Source organism: Gracilinanus agilis, chromosome 3, assembly GCF_016433145.1.
Source record: "Gracilinanus agilis isolate LMUSP501 chromosome 3, AgileGrace, whole genome shotgun sequence".
Classification (NCBI taxonomy): domain Eukaryota; kingdom Metazoa; phylum Chordata; class Mammalia; order Didelphimorphia; family Didelphidae; genus Gracilinanus; species Gracilinanus agilis.
In genome coordinates this window covers 74,652,283-74,672,868 of record NC_058132.1, presented here as the reverse complement: position 1 = coordinate 74,672,868, position 20,586 = coordinate 74,652,283, and the positions used below count along the sequence as shown (strand labels likewise).

The 20,586-nt window shown below is 45.3% G+C and overlaps 1 protein-coding gene and 1 pseudogene across 1 annotated transcript; one reads left to right on the top strand and one right to left on the bottom strand.

Annotated features, from left to right (window-relative positions):
* Positions 1-61: 61 nt before the first annotated feature.
* On the bottom strand, positions 62-16,047 carry SYNC (syncoilin, intermediate filament protein). Its single transcript, XM_044667994.1, is given in 6 exon segments — positions 62-1,018; positions 1,021-1,063; positions 3,174-3,298; positions 11,719-12,736; positions 12,788-12,961; positions 15,968-16,047. Coding segments are annotated over 6 exon segments (1,467 nt in total). The 5' UTR covers positions 16,045-16,047; the 3' UTR covers positions 62-988.
* A 3,252-nt stretch (positions 16,048-19,299) lies between these two features.
* On the top strand, positions 19,300-19,685 carry LOC123241061 (annotated as a pseudogene).
* Positions 19,686-20,586: the final 901 nt, after the last annotated feature.

Genomic DNA, 20,586 nt, shown 5'->3' with positions numbered 1-20,586 from the left:
GTTTTAGAAAAACACTTGACTTTTCATGGCTGTAAATGAAGAGACATCAGGCAAAGTATCGTCAGGACCTGCATTATTCTGATACAGTTTTGCCATCTTTTTGTTTTGAAGTTTATTGCTCACCCTTCCCTAAATAAATACATGGGTCTTTAAGAATGTGAGAGAGAGAGAGAGCACTCCAGGAAAAAAAGGTAAATTTGAAAAAGGAGAGGCTGGCTCTTCCTAGAACATTGTTTTTTTCCCCAGTGGGACTTGTACTCAACAGATGTATAATAATAGGCTGTGATGGTCTTAATCTCCAAGACCTCATAATACCAGATCGTATTCCAGGTACCTGGCCACCTTTGTTTTATTAGCCAGGTGCATCATTTCGTACCACAGTTGTCTTCATGAGGATAAAACTCCAAGTCCCAATGGCCTTAAACCATTTTGGTCTCAAAACCATGATTGGTCCCTTGTTTTCAGGGTGACGTGTGTCTGTGTAGTGGAAATTATTGATATGAATAAGGAAACGAAGCTACTGGAGCCTGCAGCACCCTTATAAATGCTTTAGCTTTAAGAGAAATTTCTATTTAAAGTCAGACACTTGTGGCACAGATAAATCAAACTTTAAAACTCCACTTAACTTAAAATGGGCTGCCTTGTTGACATTTGCTCTGCCTTACAAAGGCTTAGAGCTTTGAATCAAAATAAGGCAACAATTTCTGTTCCAGAACACTGGAGGCTTATACACTAGTCACTGTTGATGTGTCCTTTTCATAGCGTGTACATGAGTCTGCTAGGGGTCAGCAGGAGCTTCCATTCTTCAGTGCAATAAGCTCTATGCCCTATAAGCTGAGGGTCGTCTGGTATTCTGCTTCTGGCAGGGGGCAGCAAGTCTCTTTAAAACTGATAGGCCAGTGTTTATTTCTTTCATAAGATGGCCCATTTTACCAGATTCCCTCACATTCTCTTTTTTGCTGCAAAGAAAAAAACATCCACTGAGGCTTTAGTGCTCCTTCACTAAGAGGTTTTGTCTTTTGTTTCTGGGTTACAGAGTCGGCCATAGATTTCTAAACAGTTCCTGTAAAGTTGAGAGAAAGGCAGGTTTAGATTATACATCATACGAACCAAAATAAAATGAGGTGAAATGCTAATGAATTAACTCTTTAGACTGAAGCCGTACCCTTGGAGTGGAAATACACTGATGAAATTATCTTGGACCTGTCCTGACCAACCACCCTTGAAATCCGTGAAGATGTTAGTAGTGCTTTCAGTATGTTAAGAGTTAGAGGATGCTGTGTTATGTTTCTATAACAAAATCACCCACTACTTGTAAACTGGCCTCTTGTGTCCAGCAAAAGACATCTTGAACAAAATCTTTCTTCATCTAGCTAGAAAAATATCTGAAGTTCTACCATTATCAATTCATTCCTTTAGGATTAACGTAGCTTCTTAAGTGTTCTTGAAATCCAAATGAGTCATGTATGATGATAAAATGCCACTAATGACCCCAGTAGAAATCAGCTGACTAGATCACTTTAGTGATGAAAGATGTATAAGTGGTTTACTTATAGAAGAAAGTGTGGGTCAGGAAAAGGCTCGAAAAGTTATTTTCCAGGTTGTATGTCAGCTTAATTAGACAGTGAATTGAATGGCACTGATGCTTGTTATAAACCCAGAACTGGTTAAGGGAGTTCTTTGCCTCCGCTTCTCCATCTAGAATGAAATCTCAGTCACTCACCTTACTGAATAATTGTCAAAAACAATTATTAAAATAATGAGACAGCCCCAGGACTGAGTGGTAAGGAACCCCAAACGAACTTTGTCTTTTTTTTTTCCTTTTAAAGCATGCAATAGCATTTATTAGCCAGTTTTTTAAATGATGTTTAGGCCACTGTGAAATGACTAGTCATGGATATTTCAATTTGGGACCTACATATCAAAGTGGATCGTTGGCTGGTGGTTCTTTATGGCTTGACAAGGTAAAATGGTTCAGTTTTGTCAGCTATGAAATAAAATTCTCTTAGCAGGTGTTTACTGAGTCCTATGCTATAATGAAAAGTATAAGCAGTTTTCCCACTTTAGCACAAGTCTGAACTCCTTATATATATCCAGTCTTTTGAAGTTTTTCACTAATTAGGAAAAGGATGGGTAGTAGCTTAGTATCAGACTGCCACAATTGGCCCAGATTTTAAATAATTGTGTTCTTTGACCTGTAAATAATATTATCCTTGTGTGATGTTTTTTGAATGTCAATCTCATTCATCTGACCCTTTCCTTGGCCACTATAGATGGCAAAACTTGTCTTGCTTCCACTATAAATTGTATGGTTATTTTAATGAATGTGTGGGAAATGATGAATCTGTTAGTTATTTTCTCTTGGAGCAGTATTCGCGATGGAAAAAAATTTTTTTTAACCCTTATCTTCTGTCTTAGAATCAATAACCATGTATTGGTTCTGAGGTAGAAGAGCAGTAAAAACTAGGCTGTAGGGGTTATAAGTGACTTGCCCAGGGTCACACAGCTAGGAAGTATCTGAGGTCAAGATTTGAACCCAGAAACACCCCCCCCACACACACACACACACACACGTCTAGTTCTCAAACTACTGAGCCATCTAGCTGCCCAAAAATTCTTTAGAGGGACAAAACTTGGAGATTTTTTTCCTTAAACTTTTCATCGTCCAGCTAAAGAAATTGATTCTGTGTGTACCAAATAGAAATGACCTGAGTCACAACAGAGGGCCATCTTGGACTGTGACCTCATTTCTCTCAGTTGTGTATGGCTTGAACTGAGAATCTAGAAAGCCTGTGTCTTTGAGGTAAAGATCTAAAACACATCCATAAACAATACACAGGCTTCTTGATCCAAAACAACACTGACTAGTATTGTTAAATTGGTTAGCAGTCAGAGGATGCAAGCACTGCTCTCCCACCAGAGAGATCACCTTGAGACTGTGTCTCCTTTCCACTTCCCTGAGGAGTGGGGGCCTCGAGCTGCTCTGGCTTCTTGGATAGCATGGCCCTTTAAAAACACAAAGCCATTTTTCATCTGAGTGCAGATGACCAGAATTTTAAAAATCATTCCCCTAAAAAAAGCAATCCTTCACAAACCTCCCCTTGAGCTCCCTCCCTCTTCCACCCCCTCAGCCAGCATTTATGGACACATTTTGAGTAGTGGTAAAAACTGACTTATAAATAGAGAGCTCTTCAGTTAGGCTGATCCTTAGCTCCTCCATCTCTTTGTTCTTCTGCTGCTGGACTTGTACCCTGCTTTTCAGATGTCTCTGTCTGTCTTCCATTTCTTCCATCTGTTCCTGTAGGAGAGAGCCAAGAGAATTTCTAATGAGCCTGGGAGAGGGCAGCAGAGAGTCTGTAAGGGCCTTCTCATAACTTCCCATTCTCCTTGTGGAGCATGACTAGGGAGGAATTTGAGGCTCCACTATGTCCCACAGACCTCTATTTGCAGGGGAGTTGGCATTGAAATCTTGGAGGATCTGTGATAAACTCTTCAAACTGTTGGGGCAGGTAGAGGGCTAAGTGGATACCAGACCTGGATCTAGGTAGAAACTTGGCCTCAGACACTCCTAGCTGTGTGACCCAGAGCAAATCATTTCACCCCATTTGCCTAGTCCTTGTCCTGTCTCAGTTGATATTAGGAAGAAGGTACAGGTTTAAAAAAATAACCTGGTCCAATTCCCTCATTTTGTAGAGGAAGAAGCAGGCTCAAAGAACAGTGAGGGGCCTTGCCTGAAGTTACATGGCTAGCTAGTGACAGAGTCAAAGTCTTTGCCTCTGTCACTTTGTCACTTTGCACATCTTGGGTAGCAGATGGATGAAGACTAGTCAGCAGGAGAGTCTTTGTTGCTTAGTGATAAGCCATATGAGTATACTGGGGAGTAGTTAACTGGATAACCCCCGAGATCTTTTCTAATTCCAAGATTCTGTGATTTTGGTTTGTTTACTCTGATCTTTGGTTGGTTTCAGCTGTGTCTTACATTTTAGACCCTTGAGAGGACCAAGAAAGTGTCTACTACCTGCTACTGAATATTGACTATCAGGAGCTTAATACATCATGTAACCATGGAAAAATTTCTTAAATAAAATTTTTTTAAAAGCTTAATAAATACTTGTGATGAGGGACAGCCAAGTGGCACAGTGGATAGAGCACCAGGCCTGCAGTCAGGAGGACCTGGGTTCAAATATAGCCTCAAATATTTCTTAGTTGTGTGATCCTGGGCAAGTCACTTATCCCCCTGTTTGCCTAACCCTTGCTCTTCTGAATTGATACTAAGATAGAAAGTAAGGATTTTTTTGCAAAAGAATACTTGTGATGGCGACCTTTACAGGCATTTGAACTGAATTTCATTTGCAACATTTACTGAGCCAGGAATTTATGGGAATTTGTCCAAGAATTAATTTAAGTTGACGGTAATAAGAAGCTACTTTCAAATAACACTATCTGAGACCTTGACCAGATCCCTGCAGCAACTGAGTAAGTCAGCTTAGCCTGGATAAATCGCCAAGTGATTAAGTAAGGTGTTTGTCAGCCATTCACCAGTCTAGCTGTTGGGCCAGATCAGACCCAGGCCAGAGTGGGGGTTGGAAGGTGTATTTCCAAAGGGCAGTGACTTCACATTCCTCAGACACTGACGCCCGCCGAGGCCCTTCCATTTTCTGGGCTTAGAAGTTTCTCCTTTCAAAAGCGATGGGGTTTGACTAGATTATCTTGAGCTTTTTTCTGTTCTTACATACTCTTAACTAACAGAATAGGAATCTAGCCTTGGTACATCTTGCTCTTAGAAGGGCCAAAAATATTGGCTGCCTGCGCCATCCTTGGTTCTGCACCTGTCATACAGCAATGAGTCCATAGTAGTAAAGCATTTTACTTCTCGATGCCATGCTTTTGCACCTCTGATTTCTGTCTCTGTCCTGCCCAGGTAAAAAAAGCCACCTTTTCCATGAAACATTCCCTTATCTCCCAAAAATACTGGAGTGGTTTGCCATTTCCTTCAACTAATTTTACAGATTAGGAAACCAAGGCAAGTGAGGTTAAGTGACTTGCCCAGGGTCACACAGCTAGTGTCTGAGGCTGGATTTGAATTCAAGAAGAGATGTCTTTCTGGTTCCAAACCCTATCCACTGTGCCACTGACCTGCTCCTTAAGGACAGTCACCAAGTCTAATTTTACTATCTTTCCCAGAAGATCACATACATTAGGCACTCAAATATTTGTTGGTTGGGAGGGGGGGGGGGAGGGGGCGCGGGGGCGGGGGTTTGCCTGGATTTCAGAAGCTATTCAGTATCTGATTGTTCTTGGCATCATACATGCACAATACCCCAACCATCCGGGAGCATTTAATCTAAGTCTGTAGAGTACTGATTCTTTCTATGTCTTAGTCTACCTACTAAAATATCTTTCAGAAGCAATTATGCAGATGAAGGAAGCCTGTATTGCTGACAAAGAACTAAGCCCTCTGTACAAAGCGTTTTTATTGTGAGGAAGTTGAGGCAATAGCATGAGAGCTATTTCCGTTTATCCTGCATAGCTGCTGCCAGATTTATCATATTAAAACACCACCTGTTTAAAATCCTTCTCTTCCTAGCTGCGTGACCCTGGGCAAGTCACTTAACCCCCAAATTGCCTTACCACTCTTTTGCACTGGAATCAATCCACAATAAGGTTTAAAAAAAATTCAAGATAGAGAAAAAATGTTTTAGTTCCTAGCTGTGTAACCCCTGGGCAAGTCACTTAACCCCAATTGCCTAACCCTTACCTTCTGCCTTGGAACCAGTTGATTCTAAGACAGATGGTATAGGTTTAAAAAAAAAAAAGCCTTTGGTGGCTTACTATATTGGCCAGAAGATAAAGTCTAAACTCTTTAGTCTATCCCTGAAGGCTCTTCAGTGTTTGGGTCCTCCCAGTGTCTCTGACCTTTATTTTCCAGTGCTCCTCCACACAAATTATCCTGAGCCAGCCAGACTGATTCATTGTTAAGGAACATGCCATGTGTATTCATTCTGTTGCTCCCCTAGTCCTTGTCTGATTCATGTCCTGCAATTACCAACTAGTTCAAGCACTGTTTTTTCTACAAAGACTTCCCAATTGCCTAGCCAACTCCCCCTCACTTGCTTGGCACCTGGTAGGTATTCTGTTTTACCAAACTCTATCTTAAACCGTTTAGAGACTTTTTTTGCACTTCTTTGTATTCTCAGGGTCTGTCACTGGACCATAAACATAGACAAGATTATTTGGTAAAAATTTGTCGATGAAGTGATTCAATTCAACAAGCACCTATTCTGTGCAAAGGCTTGGAGATCTGATAAAATGCAATCCTCGAAGATTTTACAGTTTGGTGGATTAGAAAAGAATTTGAGACCAAACAGATAACTATTGTACAAATTAAAACATGATTAAATGCATAGAGAAGTGAAACAATGGCCAACAATTCATAGAGAGGCTGCCTTTTAACTGGGAAGACCAAGGAAGGGGGCTTAGAAGAGGTGGCACACCTTTGCCCTAAACATAGATGAGACTGCTCAGTAAATGCTCATTGATGAGTGATCAAGGCACAGAGGAACTGAACCTTGAAGAGTCTGGGCAGGTTGAGAAAGAGGAAGCCATTTCAGGCTTGGCTTGGGGATAAGAGGGCTAAAAGCATATGCAAAGGGGCAGAGATGGGGAAGGGGAGGATAAGATGGGGGAGTGGCTAGCCACATAGCACGTTTTGACTGGAGCTTGGAGGGCATAAAGAGTTAAGGCTGGAGCCAAATTGGAAGGCCTTGGATGTAAAGCTGTAGTGTTTAGAATTTATCCTGTAACTAGTAACAGGGATTAAGATTTTTTGAGCAAGGCGATGCTCTAATCATACCTGAAGGAAGATGACCTTGGCAGCTAGCTCTGTGGTAGATGCTTTCACAGTTTAGAGCAGGGGTCTGCAACATATGGCTCTTTCTGCAGGAGCCATAAAGTCCATTTTTTTTCAGGCGCTGTTACAGGAGCTGCACTGTGAGCACTGTACGGCTCTCACAAAATTACATTTTAAAAAATGTGGCGTTTATGGCTCTCACGGCCAGAAAGGTTGCCGACCCCTGGTTTAGAGGCTCAAGGATCAAACCAACGTGGAGGCTACCACAATAAGCTAAGCAAAAAGTAAGAAGACAATTGGAAACTGAGGAGATACCCATCAACTGGAGAATGGCCGAACAAGTCGCACTATTTGACTCTGGAATACCATTGTGCTATAAGAAATGATGAAATAGATGGTTTCAGAAATGAATTGATTCAAAGTGAAGTGAGCAAACCAGAACAATGTACACAGCAACAGCAACAGTGATCAGCTGTGAAAAACCTAACTGCTCTGATCAAATACAGTGATCCGACCCATGATGAAAAAGGGGGACCCCTGTGTGCAGATTGAAGCAAGTTTTCTTTCTCTTTCTTGCATTCTTTTTCCTTTTGCAACATGACTAATGGGCAAATATATTTTGCATGACTTTATATATATATATATATATATATATATATATATATAGAGAGAGAGAGAGAGAGAGAGAGAGAGAGAGAGAGAGCGAGCGTTGTATTTCTTGCCTTCTTAATGGGTGAGGGACGGGAGGGAGAGAATAGAAGTGAAAATAAAATTTAAAAATAATAAAATAAAAAAATAGAAGTGAAAAAACATTTTAAAAGAATTAATATGGATGGCTGTGGGAACAGAGGAGATGGGAGAGACAGGAGAAGAGAAGGTAGAAACAAAGAGCCTGGGCAGCTGACTGGGAAAGAGAGGAGGAAGACTAGTTCTAGGGTGACAAAGGTTTCGTGACTGGGAGGACGGGAATGCTATCCTTGTAAGGTAAGGGAAGTTTACACATGGGAGGAGTGGTAGCCCTGAAATGTGAGAGCATTAGCAGGAATCACCTAGGAGGCATGTGTACAATGTCCTCTGCACTACGCTTCACTGGAAGATTGTCAACCTTGTGTTTGACACACAACTATTGATCCTTTTAACATCTCCTGTAATGCAGCTTTCCTTCCAGCAGGGGGAAGTGGTGCTAGCTCTGAAGAGCCTTCTAGGAACTGGGTAGCTTGATGAGATTGCCTAACCTTGATAGTCCCCTTCATTGGATAGCATGCTCCTGCTCCCTTACATTCTATTCTCCCTATTCTCTGGTGGTACTGAACTCCCAGCTCTGGAAAGAGAAATTCCTTTCCCCAACTCCAACAATCTGCTCTCTTCTTATCCACTTCAATGTCCCACTCCAGAGCAGCTTGCTTGTCCCTTCCACTGTGCCCTGTGGAATACCTGCTCCATAATTAAGCTTTGCTTCATTTTCAACTTTTCCATCTTCGGTCGCTCATGGAGACCTGGCTCCTTTCTGATATGCCACGTCCCTGGCCACCCTTTCCATTACCAGCTCCCTTTATAATATTGCACAATTCATTGCTCGTAGTAGAGGAATTGGAATACCCTTTGTTCCCAATGCCACTTTCAGACTCGCTGTCACCTTCCCTAATCAATTCTCTTTTGAGGTTTGCACACACACTATCTATATCTATATCTATGTCTAAGTCACCCAATCCAGAACCCCACTGGCCCTTTAGCTACCAAATCCCAGGCCATTTTCCTCCTTCCTCACTGAGTTTAGTGCCTCTCTCAGTCCTGCTCTCTAGCCCAACTCCTTTTTTCATTTCACATTTCTTCTGATATCATCATCCATTATTTTCTCCTTGACTCCAGTGTCTGAGGTCAAGGTGGCCCTTCCCCTTTCAAGACAAAGTCCTTTACATCTTTGTCCCCTCCTCTCCCCTCTGATCTTCTCCAGTTGGTTGTTCCCAGTCTTTAATTGACGTTATCTGTTCTCTCATATCTGATTCCTTCCTTGTTACCCACAAACCCACTTTCTCCTTCCTTCTTAAAAAAGTAATCACTTGGAGGCACCTAGGTACCTCGGTGGATTGAGAGCCAGACCTAGAGATGGGAGGTCTAAGGTTCAAATCTAACCTCAGATACATCCTAGCTGTGTGACCCTGGACAAGTCATTTAACTCCCATTGTCTAGCCCTTACCACTCTTCTGCCTTGGAACCAATACAGAGTATTGATTCTAAGGCAGAAGGTAAGGGTTTAAAAAAAAAAAAGTACTCACTTGATCCAACCATCTCCACTAACTATTATCCTTTATCAGTTCTTCCATTCTTAGATAAATGCCTTGAAAATACTGGCTATATTATGTGCTATCACTTCCTCTTGTCTTGCTCTTTTTAAAATCCTCTGCCTTCTGAATGATCTCATTCAACTGAAACTGCTCTCCACAGAGAGCACCTCTTAATTGCCAAATCTCATGGCCTTTTCTTCATCCTCATTCTTCTTGATCTTTCTACAGCATTCGACACTTTCCATCACTTTCTCCTCCTGGCTATTCTTCTCTGGGTTTTCGTGACATTTCTCTCTCTGGTTTCCTTCTACATGTTTAACTATTCTGTTTCCTTTACTAGATTTTCACCCATGTCAGATTTTTTTGTTTGTTTGTTTGTTTTTAAACCCTTAACTTCTGTGTATTGGCTCATAGGTGGAAGAGTGGTAAGGGTGGGCAATGGAGGTCAAGTGACTTGCCCAGGGTCACACAGCTGGGAAGTGTCTGAGGCCGGATTTGAACCTAGGACCTCCCATCTCTAGGCCTGACTCTCAATCCAGTGAGCTACCCAGCTGCCAGATTTACAAAGCTCTGCCCTGGGAACTTTTTCTCTATAGTAAGGGTTCTTAATCTGGGGCCCACAGACCCCCAAGATATTCCTGGATAGATTTCAGGGAGTGTGTGAACTTGGATGGGGAAAAAAATACATCCTTATTTGTATTCATCTCTATTTGAAATGTAATATTTCTTTCCATCATTTAAAGACGCTCTGAAAAGAGGATCATAGGCTTCACCAGATTACCAAAAGGATTCATGGCACAAAAAAAGATAAGAATGACTGCTCTTCTATCTCCCTTGGTGAACTCATCAGCTTCCATGTGTTCAGTGATCATCTCTGGGCTGATGATTCCTGTAAATCCAGCCGCCATCTCTCCTAAGTTTCCACCCCATATCACCAACTGCTTATTGAACATTTTGAACTGGATATCCCACAGGCGTCTCAAACTCAACGTGTTTAAAGCAGAACTCATTATCCTTCTCTCTCCACCCCCCAATCCCACCCAAAACACCCCTCTTCTGAACGTTCCTATGATTGATCAAGGGCACCACCATTCTTCAGACATCCAGTTCACAACTTTGGTATCTCCTTCAACTCCTCATTCGCACGCCACACATCCAACCAATGATGAATTTTTGTCGTTCTACCTTGGCATTTCTCAGGGCATTCATTTCACTCTACTCACACAGTTGCCACCCTAATTCAGGCCTTTGTCATATCTCCCCTGGACTATTGCAATAACCTTCTAATTGGTTTTCCTGTATCTTGTCTCTCCCCACTCCAATTCATCCTCTACCCAGCTGCCAAGTTATTTTCCTAAAGCATAGGTCTAACCACATTGTGTCCTCATCTTCCCCCCCAACTCTATAAACTCTAATGGCTCCCTATTACTTCCAGGATCAAATATAATCTCCTTTGTTTGGCATTTAAAGCTCTTCCCAACTTGACCCCTACTTAACTTTTTTCAGTCTTCTGAAAACAGAAGACTTACTTCTCTCCATGCATTACTTCTCTCCATGTACTCTATCATGAAGGCAGACTGGCCACTTGCTATTCGTTGCAAAGGGTACTTACTTCATTTTCTACCTCCATGCCTTTTTCACGGGGTGTTTTCCATGCTTGTAATGTTCTCCCTCCTCTCCTTAGAATCCCAGGCTTCCTTCAAGACTCAGTTCAAATGCCACCTTCTTCAGAAGGCCTTTCATGGTCCCCAAAGCTACTAGCTAAACCTTCTCCATTAAGATTATTTCCTATCTATTGTGCATTATCTTGTATGTACTGATACTTTTACATGTTGTTTTCCCCATTAAAATGTAAGATTGGGGGCAGCTTGGTCGCTCAGTGGATTGAGAGCCAGGTCCAGAAACGGGAGGTCCTGGGTTCAAATCTGGCCTCAGACACTTCCCAGCTGTGTGACCCTGGGCTGACTTAACCCCCCACTGCCTAGTCCTTACTGCTCTATAAATACAGAGTATTGGTTCCAAGACAGAAGGTAAGGATTTAAAAAAGAAAGAAAGAAAAGAAAATGTAGGCTTCTTGAGGGTAGGGAACCTCAAAAAAAATCTCCAAGATGTAGCAATTTCCTGCATATATAATAAGCACTTAATAATTCTTGTGGATTGATTGACTAAATCAGCACAATATGGCAGAAAGTGCTTTATAGAGACAAGTCTAGAAGGGCCCTCTAGGTGTTATCTAATCCCACTACTCAGATTCCACTAACCCCCTAGTATCTTATCCCATCCTATTTTTGCTGCCTCGATACCCAATTTCGCTTACATCCTTTTTGTTCATTTTCTAACCACACGGGGATCCCCAGGTCAGGAAATTCTAAAACTTGTGCTAGCGATACTATACAGTGGTTAACAGTCCCAACGGGAGTATTTTCCTCCTGATATCTAACCTCATTCCCTCCTGCTGTTTTAATAACCCTAGTACTTTCCCCTCTATGTGGAAAACAGATGCTCCCTCCTCCATGATCCTAAAAATATGTAAATCCCCTTCAGATTTCAGTTCTCGGGGTTAGACGACCTTGGCGGGCCTACCTTGTACTGTTGCACCTCCTCATCTCGCTTCTGTCTCACAAGCAAGAGCTGGTCTTCCAGGTTCCTATTTTGCAAACTGAGTTGTCTGGCCTCTGCTTGGAGCGGTCTCAAGGCCTCCTTCATTGCCTGAATCTCTGCCTGTGTTTTCTGTAGTGCCTTTGCTCCAGCATCCTTCCTCTCCAGGAGTCGCATGAGCTGGGGTTCATACTCTTCTTCCAGGCCCTGGCGGCTTTCCGCCATAAAACTCTCAAACTCAGCAGAAAGCCTCCGGCTCTCCTGTAGAAAATGGCTGTCGTCTCCCTGACCCCGAGGGGCTTCTAGCTGCTGCCGAAACTGGCCTTTCTGTTTCTCATATGTGTCTTTGAGTTGTGTCAGCTCCTCAGAGAGTTGGGCAATGCGAGCGGTGAGCTCGTCCTGGCCGGCAGCAAACTGGGCGACCTCCTTCTGCCGGCACTCGAGCTGGTACTGGTACGCTACACATTCTTTTGTCACTTTGAACAGCTTTTGCTTCACCACCCGGATCTCCTCCCTTAGCCCATCACACTCCAGTTCCCCTTGGGCATGTAGCTTGTAGGCGGCTAGAATGTCCTGGTGGACCTTCTGTACCTCCTGTAGAACTGGCTCTCGAAGCAACACCAGCTCGTGGATAAGACGGTCCCGTTCCTCCTCCAGCTGTGATACAGCTTCAATGCATTGCTGGAAACGGCATTCCAGCAACTCCAATTCCTCTGGACTCAGGCTGTCCTCGACACTGAGGCTCTCCTTGGAGGCAAGGTTTTCCTCAGGGCTTGCTTTCTCCCCCTGTGTGTTTATCTCCTCCGGGTTCGGTATCTCCTCCGGCTCAACTCTTTCCGTCTTGTCTGGAGTAATTGTCTCTTCCTGCTTCAGTATCTCTGGGTTGACCGTTTCCCTCACATCCAGTGTCTCCTCTGGGGTGACTGTCTCCTCTTGGTTTAGGGTCATCTCTGGAGTAACTGTTTCCCTCACATACAGTGTCTCCTCTGGGGTGTCCGTCTCCCTTACATACAGAGGCTCCTCTGGCTCACCCTCCTCTTCTGAGTTCAGTGACTCTTCTACATACAGTGTGTCATCAGCGTCATCTGTGGCTCCAAAGTAGAGAATGTCCTCTAGGTGCATGGTCCCCTGCAGGGACAGGGTCATCTCTGGGTTCACAACCTCTTCCTTTTGCAGAAATTCAAATTTCTTCTCTTGGAGTGAAGCATTGTCCTCTGCCCCCGAGTCTCTGCAAAAGAAAATTCTGAGGTCTGTGGAAAGTCATAGTAAAGTTGAGACTTCTGTATGAGGGTAGAGTGGGTTCTGATGCTTTGATAATGCCCCTCAGCCCTCTGTCTGCCTCTCTCTCTGTCAGACTCTTTCTCTGTCTCTGTCTCTGTCTGTCTCTCTCTCACACACACAAACACACACACACACACACACATCATTACAACTTTTCAGTCGTGTCCGACTCTTCGTGACCCCATTTGGGACTTTCTTGGCAGAGATACTGGCATAGTTTGCCACTTCCTTCTCCAGGAAAGCGAGGAAAACAAGGTTAAGTGACTTGCTCAGGGTCATATAGCTAGTAAGTATCTGAGGCTGGAAAGAAGGGACAGAGGATACAAGGTGGACTTGTTTTCTTTTCATAGGTTCTTTAACACCTAAATGAACTTCCTATACAGCAAAGTATTTCATTGAATGTTAGGAGCCCGGTGGAACTTAATCCATTGCCCTAGCTTTCCAGATTGGGAAACTGAGGCTCAAATGGGGAGGAGAGAGTGATTGGTTCAAGGACACACTTTACATGGTATAACTGAGACTCCAAAATCACTGTTCTTTTCACTATGCCATAATACTTCTGGTGTGGAAAGATGAATTTAAACTTAAGATGTGTGCCTAGGACATAAATCCTCACCACTTCCACTCCAAATTCCCTGTCAAGGTCCTTCTTGTTTCTTACCACTGTGGCCCAGGTTCTTCCATGGGACTCCCATGAACCCTTTTCTCTGCCCTTCGTCAGCCCCCGGGGGAAGCCTTAAAGCTGAGGCCCCAACAGGTTGGTGGGTTAGATTTGTGCAGGAGGGCCCAGCAACTTCCCAGAATCTTAGACCTGGAAGGGACCAATCCCTTTATTTTGCAGATGAAGAAAGAGGCTCAGGAAAGGGAAAGGATTTGATTGGGCGCACACCTGGTAAATAGCAGACTGGACCAGAACCCAGATCTGCTGGTTCCCGCCTGTCCTCGGCCCAGTACACCAATGGGCCATCTTTCAACATAGAAGAGTTGCTGTCTGGACCAGAATGTATGGCCTTGTTAACTCCTGAAGTAGTTTGAGAAGGAGCAGGACTTGGGGGGGGGACCCTTCACTCCTCTTTTCAATATTTGGGCCTTCTGGTTTCAAGATGAATCTCAGTGATCCATGTTATGGGCTCTCTAGGCTACATCTTTTTGTGAGGCTGGCTCTTCTCACTGAACTCCCCTACTCAGCTTTGAGATCAGGAAATGCAAACTAATTTTAATGTTTAATTTCCCACCTCAAGACACAGCCCTTTGCTCCAAGTGAGCTCTTGATAAATGTTGAATTGAGGGTAAAATAGGTAGTGCAGTGCATAGAGTGCTGGGCCAAGAGTCAAGAGGACTCATCTTCCTGAGTTCAAATCTGGCCTCAGACACTTCCTAGCTGTGTGACTCTGGGCAAATCACTTAACCCGCATGGCCTCAATCTTCTCATCTGTCAAAAATAAGCTGGAAAAGGAAGCAGCAAACCCCTCCAGGATCTTTGCCAAGAAAGCCCCAAACGGGGTCACAAAGAGTTGGATACAACTGAAACAAGGGAATGAGGAGCAATTGGACAGATAAGGGGGTCATTGGTAGGAAGAATGGCTCCTTCGCTGCCATTTAGAGTCAAGAGCAGAGAGATTAAGGGACTTACCCAGGGTCACCCAGTCAAAATGTGCCAGAGGACTGGCTTGAACTTCTGGCTTCTAAACTAGTTCTCCATCCTCCACCCCTTACTGTGTCTACCTCATGCAAGGCCTGTGGATTATCTGCTGTTTGGGATTTACTTGTGTCCAGGAGACAAATTGAGAGCTGACTATATTCGCTTCCAGCTCTTCAATACCTTGTCAGTATGTTTCTCCTTTGGCAGGGGTGACTGAAGGCTGGATTAATCCTTTAAGGACTTGGCTTCTTGCATAAACTGAGGGTCCAGAAAAGCTTTTTACCCAGCTGTTCCTCTCTGCCTAAAGAAGCAGGTCCAGCATTGAAGGAGGGGCTCACTGGCCTCTCTCCTTAGATTTTCTAGCTTCTGTGTGTATGTGAGTGGGGAGGTGTATATGCTGGTCGCTATGTCTCGGTGGAGGAACAGGGGTTCATTGGATGGAGGTCTGTGTTAGCAACTTCATCTTTCAGCCCATTTTCAGTCGGGTACCCCGTCCCCCCTGAACCCCTCCTCGGAAGCTTGGCCTCCTGGGGCTCTGGCTGGCTGACAAGAGGGAGGGGAAGGGAACGGTTAAAACCTCTCAGAAGCTCCCTTTCCACAGGTAGGGCCCAGCCTTTCCCCTCAACGCTCCCGCCCCGCCCCCAAAGCAAAGACCCTGGGCCCCCAAAGCAACAATTAGCGTGATTTCCCCACAGCTACTGCCAGAGGCCCGGGACGGGGGAACAGCAGGAGTCCTTCAATAACTCAGTCATTGCGGGCCCAGGGTCACTATTTTGTTCTGGAAGAATTGGGGAGGGGGTTGGAAAAGAGAAAGCCTAGAAGACAATATGAGCCCCGATAGTTGGCCTTCCTGCATTCACTGTATTTGATGATTCATATCTATTGGAAATGACTGACTCCCTTTTGGGGAGAGGACCCCCCTCCCCCCCCCATAGCCTGAGAGAAAGGAATTGCCCTTCTCCACACCGGCCCACACAGCCAGCTGGCCTGGGCTGGGCTGGGCTGGCCGCCCCTGCCCTTAGTTGAGTTTTCTGGATTTCTCGGCCCCCACCCCCAAGCCCGGCGCCCGGGAGCCCAGCAGCCCAGCAGCCCAGCTCGGCTCATCCCCACGTTCTGGGGCGGGGCCTGACGTTTAACGGTTCGGGTCTGGTTCTTGGGGTGGGGCGCGTGAGAGAAGGGGCGAAGAAGAAACGGGCAGAAGTTTGGGAGAAGCCGGCCAGCAGGTTCCTTAGCCCTAGGCTCAACCCCGCCGACCTCTCCCCAAAAAGAGGCGAGCGGGCGCGGCAGACCCTCCCCACTGGCCAATCCTACCTCTCCAGGCCAGCAGCAGCGGCTCCGGCTCCTTCCCCGCTGGGGCCGCCCTCCCGGGGCTCCTCCGCGCTGGCCATGGCTGGGAGGGTCTCATGGAAAGCTGCGGCCCCGGGTTATTAATATCCTGGCTAGTGCCTCGCCTCGCCGCCAGCTGCAATACCAGCTTGCAGCCCCGAGACACCGGATCCCTCCCGTGCTCCCCTCCCCCGGCGGCGCGCCCACTTGGCTCCCAGCTTTGGCCTCGGCCCAGGGGGCGGAGAGAAGTGGGCCCAGACTGTCCAGCCGGCTCTGCCCTGCGCTGCCCTCCCCGGGTGGGTGGGGAATGTGGAGGAAGGGACATTGGGCTGGGGGCGTCTGGCCCGGGAGATCTAGGCCATAGAGCTGGAGGGTAGGAGGTCTTCTCTAAGGGGTATTTGGGGGAGGGGGGGGAACCGCCTTATTTTACGAAAAGCCGTGGCACAGCCATGGGAAAGCACTTGCCCAAGGTCACTCGGAAAATTAGTGGCAGAGTCAGAATTAGAACCAGGTTCCCTGTCTCCAAGTTCAATATTCCTCCTCCTCATCCCTTCCTTGGTTGGCTGAGGAGCCTCGGAGGAGAACTCAAAGGGATGGTCGGGAATCCGTGCTCCACTCCCACTCCCTCATGCTTTCTTCGACCCACCCCTCACAGCTCAGGCTCCACCCCTGGGCACTCCACTCCCGAGTCTGAAGGGGAGACGGTGCCACCTCCCTGCCTCTCTCCCCACCCCCACTCCGAGACCGATTAAGAGCTCCCTCTGCCTGACCCGGCCAGATAAGGCTGAAATGGCAAATGTTGCTGAGGTGACTGGTGATGCCAGGATATCTTGGCACCAAGCTCTGAACTTGAGTGACCCTCTCAGAGGTGATGCCATGGCGGGTATTGTTTAGGTGCAGCCTTCTGAGGTCCTTTTCGGCCTTGATTCTTCGGGGTTTCTTTATTTTTTAAACCCTTGCCTTCCATTTTGTAGTCAATACTGTGTATTTGTTCCAAGGCAGAAGAGCGGGAAGCGCTGGGCAATGGGGGTCAAGTGACTTGTCCAGGGTCACACAGTCAGGAAGAGTCATAGGTTAGATTTGAACCCAAGACCTCCCATCTCTAGGCCTGGTTCTCAATCCTCTGAGCCACTCAGCTGCCCTCCCCCACCCCATTTCTTTATACAGTAGGTGGTAAGTGCATGGAATTCAGTACTCCAGGACATTTTTTTCATGGTCTCAGTTGTCTTAGATCTGAGGAATTTCGCAAAGTTCTAAAGCCCACAGACACCTTAGGCACCACCCTGGAAAACTCCAGTTTTGCCGAGGCAGCCAAAGCATGGGGATGGTAGATGACTTGTCCAGGGTCACACCAAAGTAGAACATGGTGTTATAGAAAGATCACTGGACTTGGGTTTGATTACATGTGTGATTAATACATGACTTGAAAGAAAACAAGAGTAAAGGATGTCATCAGGGAGAAAGAATATATCAGCAGTTATGTGGTTAGGGTGAGGGAGAAAAGTGAATGTCACCCGTGCTCCATTGGTATTCTGACAATGGCAGGAGAAGGCCAGGAAGACTCCTCGAGCAGTGGCCCACCCTCATAAGTGAACTCATGAGAAAGCCTAGATGGGAGTCTAGAGCACGGGTGGCCAGGGCAGGTAGTGATCTGTATTCATCAAAGTTAATGAGGTCTCGAGTCCATTGGAGTATGGAGAGACTCATAGGACCTGGCACTAAACAGAGTGGAACGAGAACCATAGACACGGTGGCTGCCTTAACATCAGTGAAAAGAAAATGCTACCAGACTTGGAGAAACTAAAATCGCCCATCTTGGTCTCATAGAAGAGAAGGAAACGGGCATCCCTTTGTTCTGTAGACAAGTCTCTTCGTTAGTTGGGTTTTGATCCTATTTGACTTTATTACAAGGGAAGATTTATTGGGGGAAATGGACATATTGGCAAATGCTTTAATACTCAAATATGGGGTATAGACTATTCAGGGAAATCCAGGAACTCGTTTGAGAGCTTGCCAATCCCTTTTGTTCTGGGCTGCTTTCTGCCTTTGGCACCCACCTAGCTTTTTCCTGTGGCTCCAAGCTGTAGCATGTGTAGTGGCCACACATCTCAGGAGTCAGGCTAAACCAGGGTCTCAAACCTCACAATGTTTCCTCTGAGAATCAGAAAATTATTGCTGAGAGCAGTTTGCCATGCTCCTCTCCCCCCACCCCAATCAAATTTACTGATTTAGACTAAGGATGGAAGAAAATGAATGAAATGCTTTGCGCATTTTTGTGTTAAGCCCTCAAACTAAAAAAAAAAAAAAAAAAGTAAGGGCAGCTGGGTGGCTCAGTGGATTGAGAACCTGGCCCAGAGATGGAAGGTCCTGGGTTCTGGCCTCAGACACTTGTTGGCTGTGTGACCCTGGGCAAGTCACTTGACCCCCTTTGCCTAGCCCTTACCACTCTTTTGTCTTAGAACCAATGCACAGTATTGATTCTAAGATGGAAGGTGAGGGTTTAAAAAAAATTAAAAGGTACCCTTTTATGAATTGTGTGAGTTGGGGGAGGGGGAGGCATGTTTCTCAAGCATGTGAAGACTTACCCTCATTGTAATGGGTGAATGAAACAGTTTGTTCCAATAGCCAAAAATGTGGTGGAAGTGGATGCTGTGGAGCACTTAAGAGCCTGATTAGACATCAAAGAAGCCAAGACCAACCAGTGCATCCAGTCATCTTGTCTTTTGTCTTGCCACTGGACTTTGATGCCTGGAAGAGTGAGGCTGCTGATGACTTGGTGCAATTCTGTTTCACTTAAATCTAATTTATGCTCCAATCAAAATAGATCACCAGTGATGTCATTTTGATCCCCTTCAAGTATGAAGGACAATAGTGAAACAACCAATGCTCAAATGTATCTGTGATCTCCATTCAGTAGTCCTCTCCAGCAATGCAAATCCCAACCCACACATGCCTGCCCATCCTGTGCCACTTTTGTCCACCTTCCCCTCAAAAGCCAGCCAGTAGTGATTCACCCAGAGTGTTAGAGGGTAAATTCAGTTTAAAAAATTTGGGGTGGGGGCAGCAGCTAAGTGACTAGGTGGATTGAGAGCCAGGACTGGAGACGGGCAGTCCTGGGTTCAAATGTGACTTCAGACACTTCCTAGCTATGTGACCCTGAGCAAGTTACTTTAACCCCCATTGCCTAGCCTTACCATTCTTATGCCTTGGAACTGATATTTAGTACTGCTTCTAAGATAGCAGGGAAAGATTTTTTTAAGGGCTTTCCTCTCTTTCAGTGCTTCCATGGCAGGAACAGCTGTCTTTTTGCTGGCATTATGCCCACCTTCAGTCCCCTTGTGAAGCCCAAGATTGACAGATGATGATCCAAGAATTCATCTGATGCAGAGTCAGATGGGTCAAGATCAAGAGAAACTGGTGTAAACCAAGTGGCATTGATAAGAGTGTGAAGATGATTCAAGGCCCAGATCTCGATGCCCAGCATTTGGTTAGGGAAGCAAGAAGAAGCCAACGCACATGTTACCCAATGGATTCAGGACGTTTTTGGTGCTGGATTTCCAAGAGTTTGAATTGCTCCTGATGTGCATCAAAACTTGCTCACAATGCTTCCTCTGAGAATCAGAAAGCCCTTGCTGAAAGAGTAGCTCAGCTCACCATCAGGATCTAATCCAATGTTAGATTGAGGAGTAAAGAAAATTACTGAAATGTTTTATGTGGCGATAAAATGGTAAAACAAGGGCGAAAAGAGGATGACCTTCGGTAGGCTTTCCAGATCACTCTCAGATCCTAAGAGCCTTCGAAGAATTTGGGGGGACCCTGGACCAAGGGTTGCATTTTGCTGTCTTTAAGAGTGAGAGACTAGTTCCATGTTAAAGAAATCCTCTCAAGGGCTAAGCTACAGATCTAAGAAGAGCAAACTAATAAGTGGGTTTCCCATCACTGGTGATACAAGTAGATACTGGATGACTGACCACTTGTCCAGCTTTCAGTGAGGAATTCATGCTTCAGGGAGAGGTTAGAATATATTCATCTGAGTTTCCTTCCTTTGATACAATTCTCTACTCATTTTAGTGAGGGAAAGGTGGGATTTAGTGTTTCCTCAGGTTTATGTTCAGTTCATTCTCTGTGGGGATGAGGTCTAATGAATTCTTGATACAAAAGGGGTGGGGGAGACATGATGCTAACAAAACCCATAGCCCTTACCTGCCCTCTTGGGGCATGGTTTGTCCACATCCATATGCAAGTTGAGTTGTCCCAAGTCTGGCGGGGGCTCATATTGAGCCAGCCACATTTTCTTAACTTCCTGTCCTCCTGCTTCTTTCTAACTCGTTTCTCTCACACCTATTCACATTCCTAATCCTATTCTGTTCTTCTAATCTTATTCTGGCTTCAGCTCCTCTTCTTCCTCTAGCCTTAACCACTTCAATCATTTCCTAATTTTTCTCCTTAAGTAATGTGTCTCCTTTCTATTAGCAGTTTCTACTCTACTAACCCTCACTCACATGGGCCCAGTTGAGCAATGCTGGAAGAAGTCATGAAACCATGCTGACGGGTCCGTTGGGGATTTAAACCGTCTCCTCTCAGTTGGGCCCTCACCCCTGCAT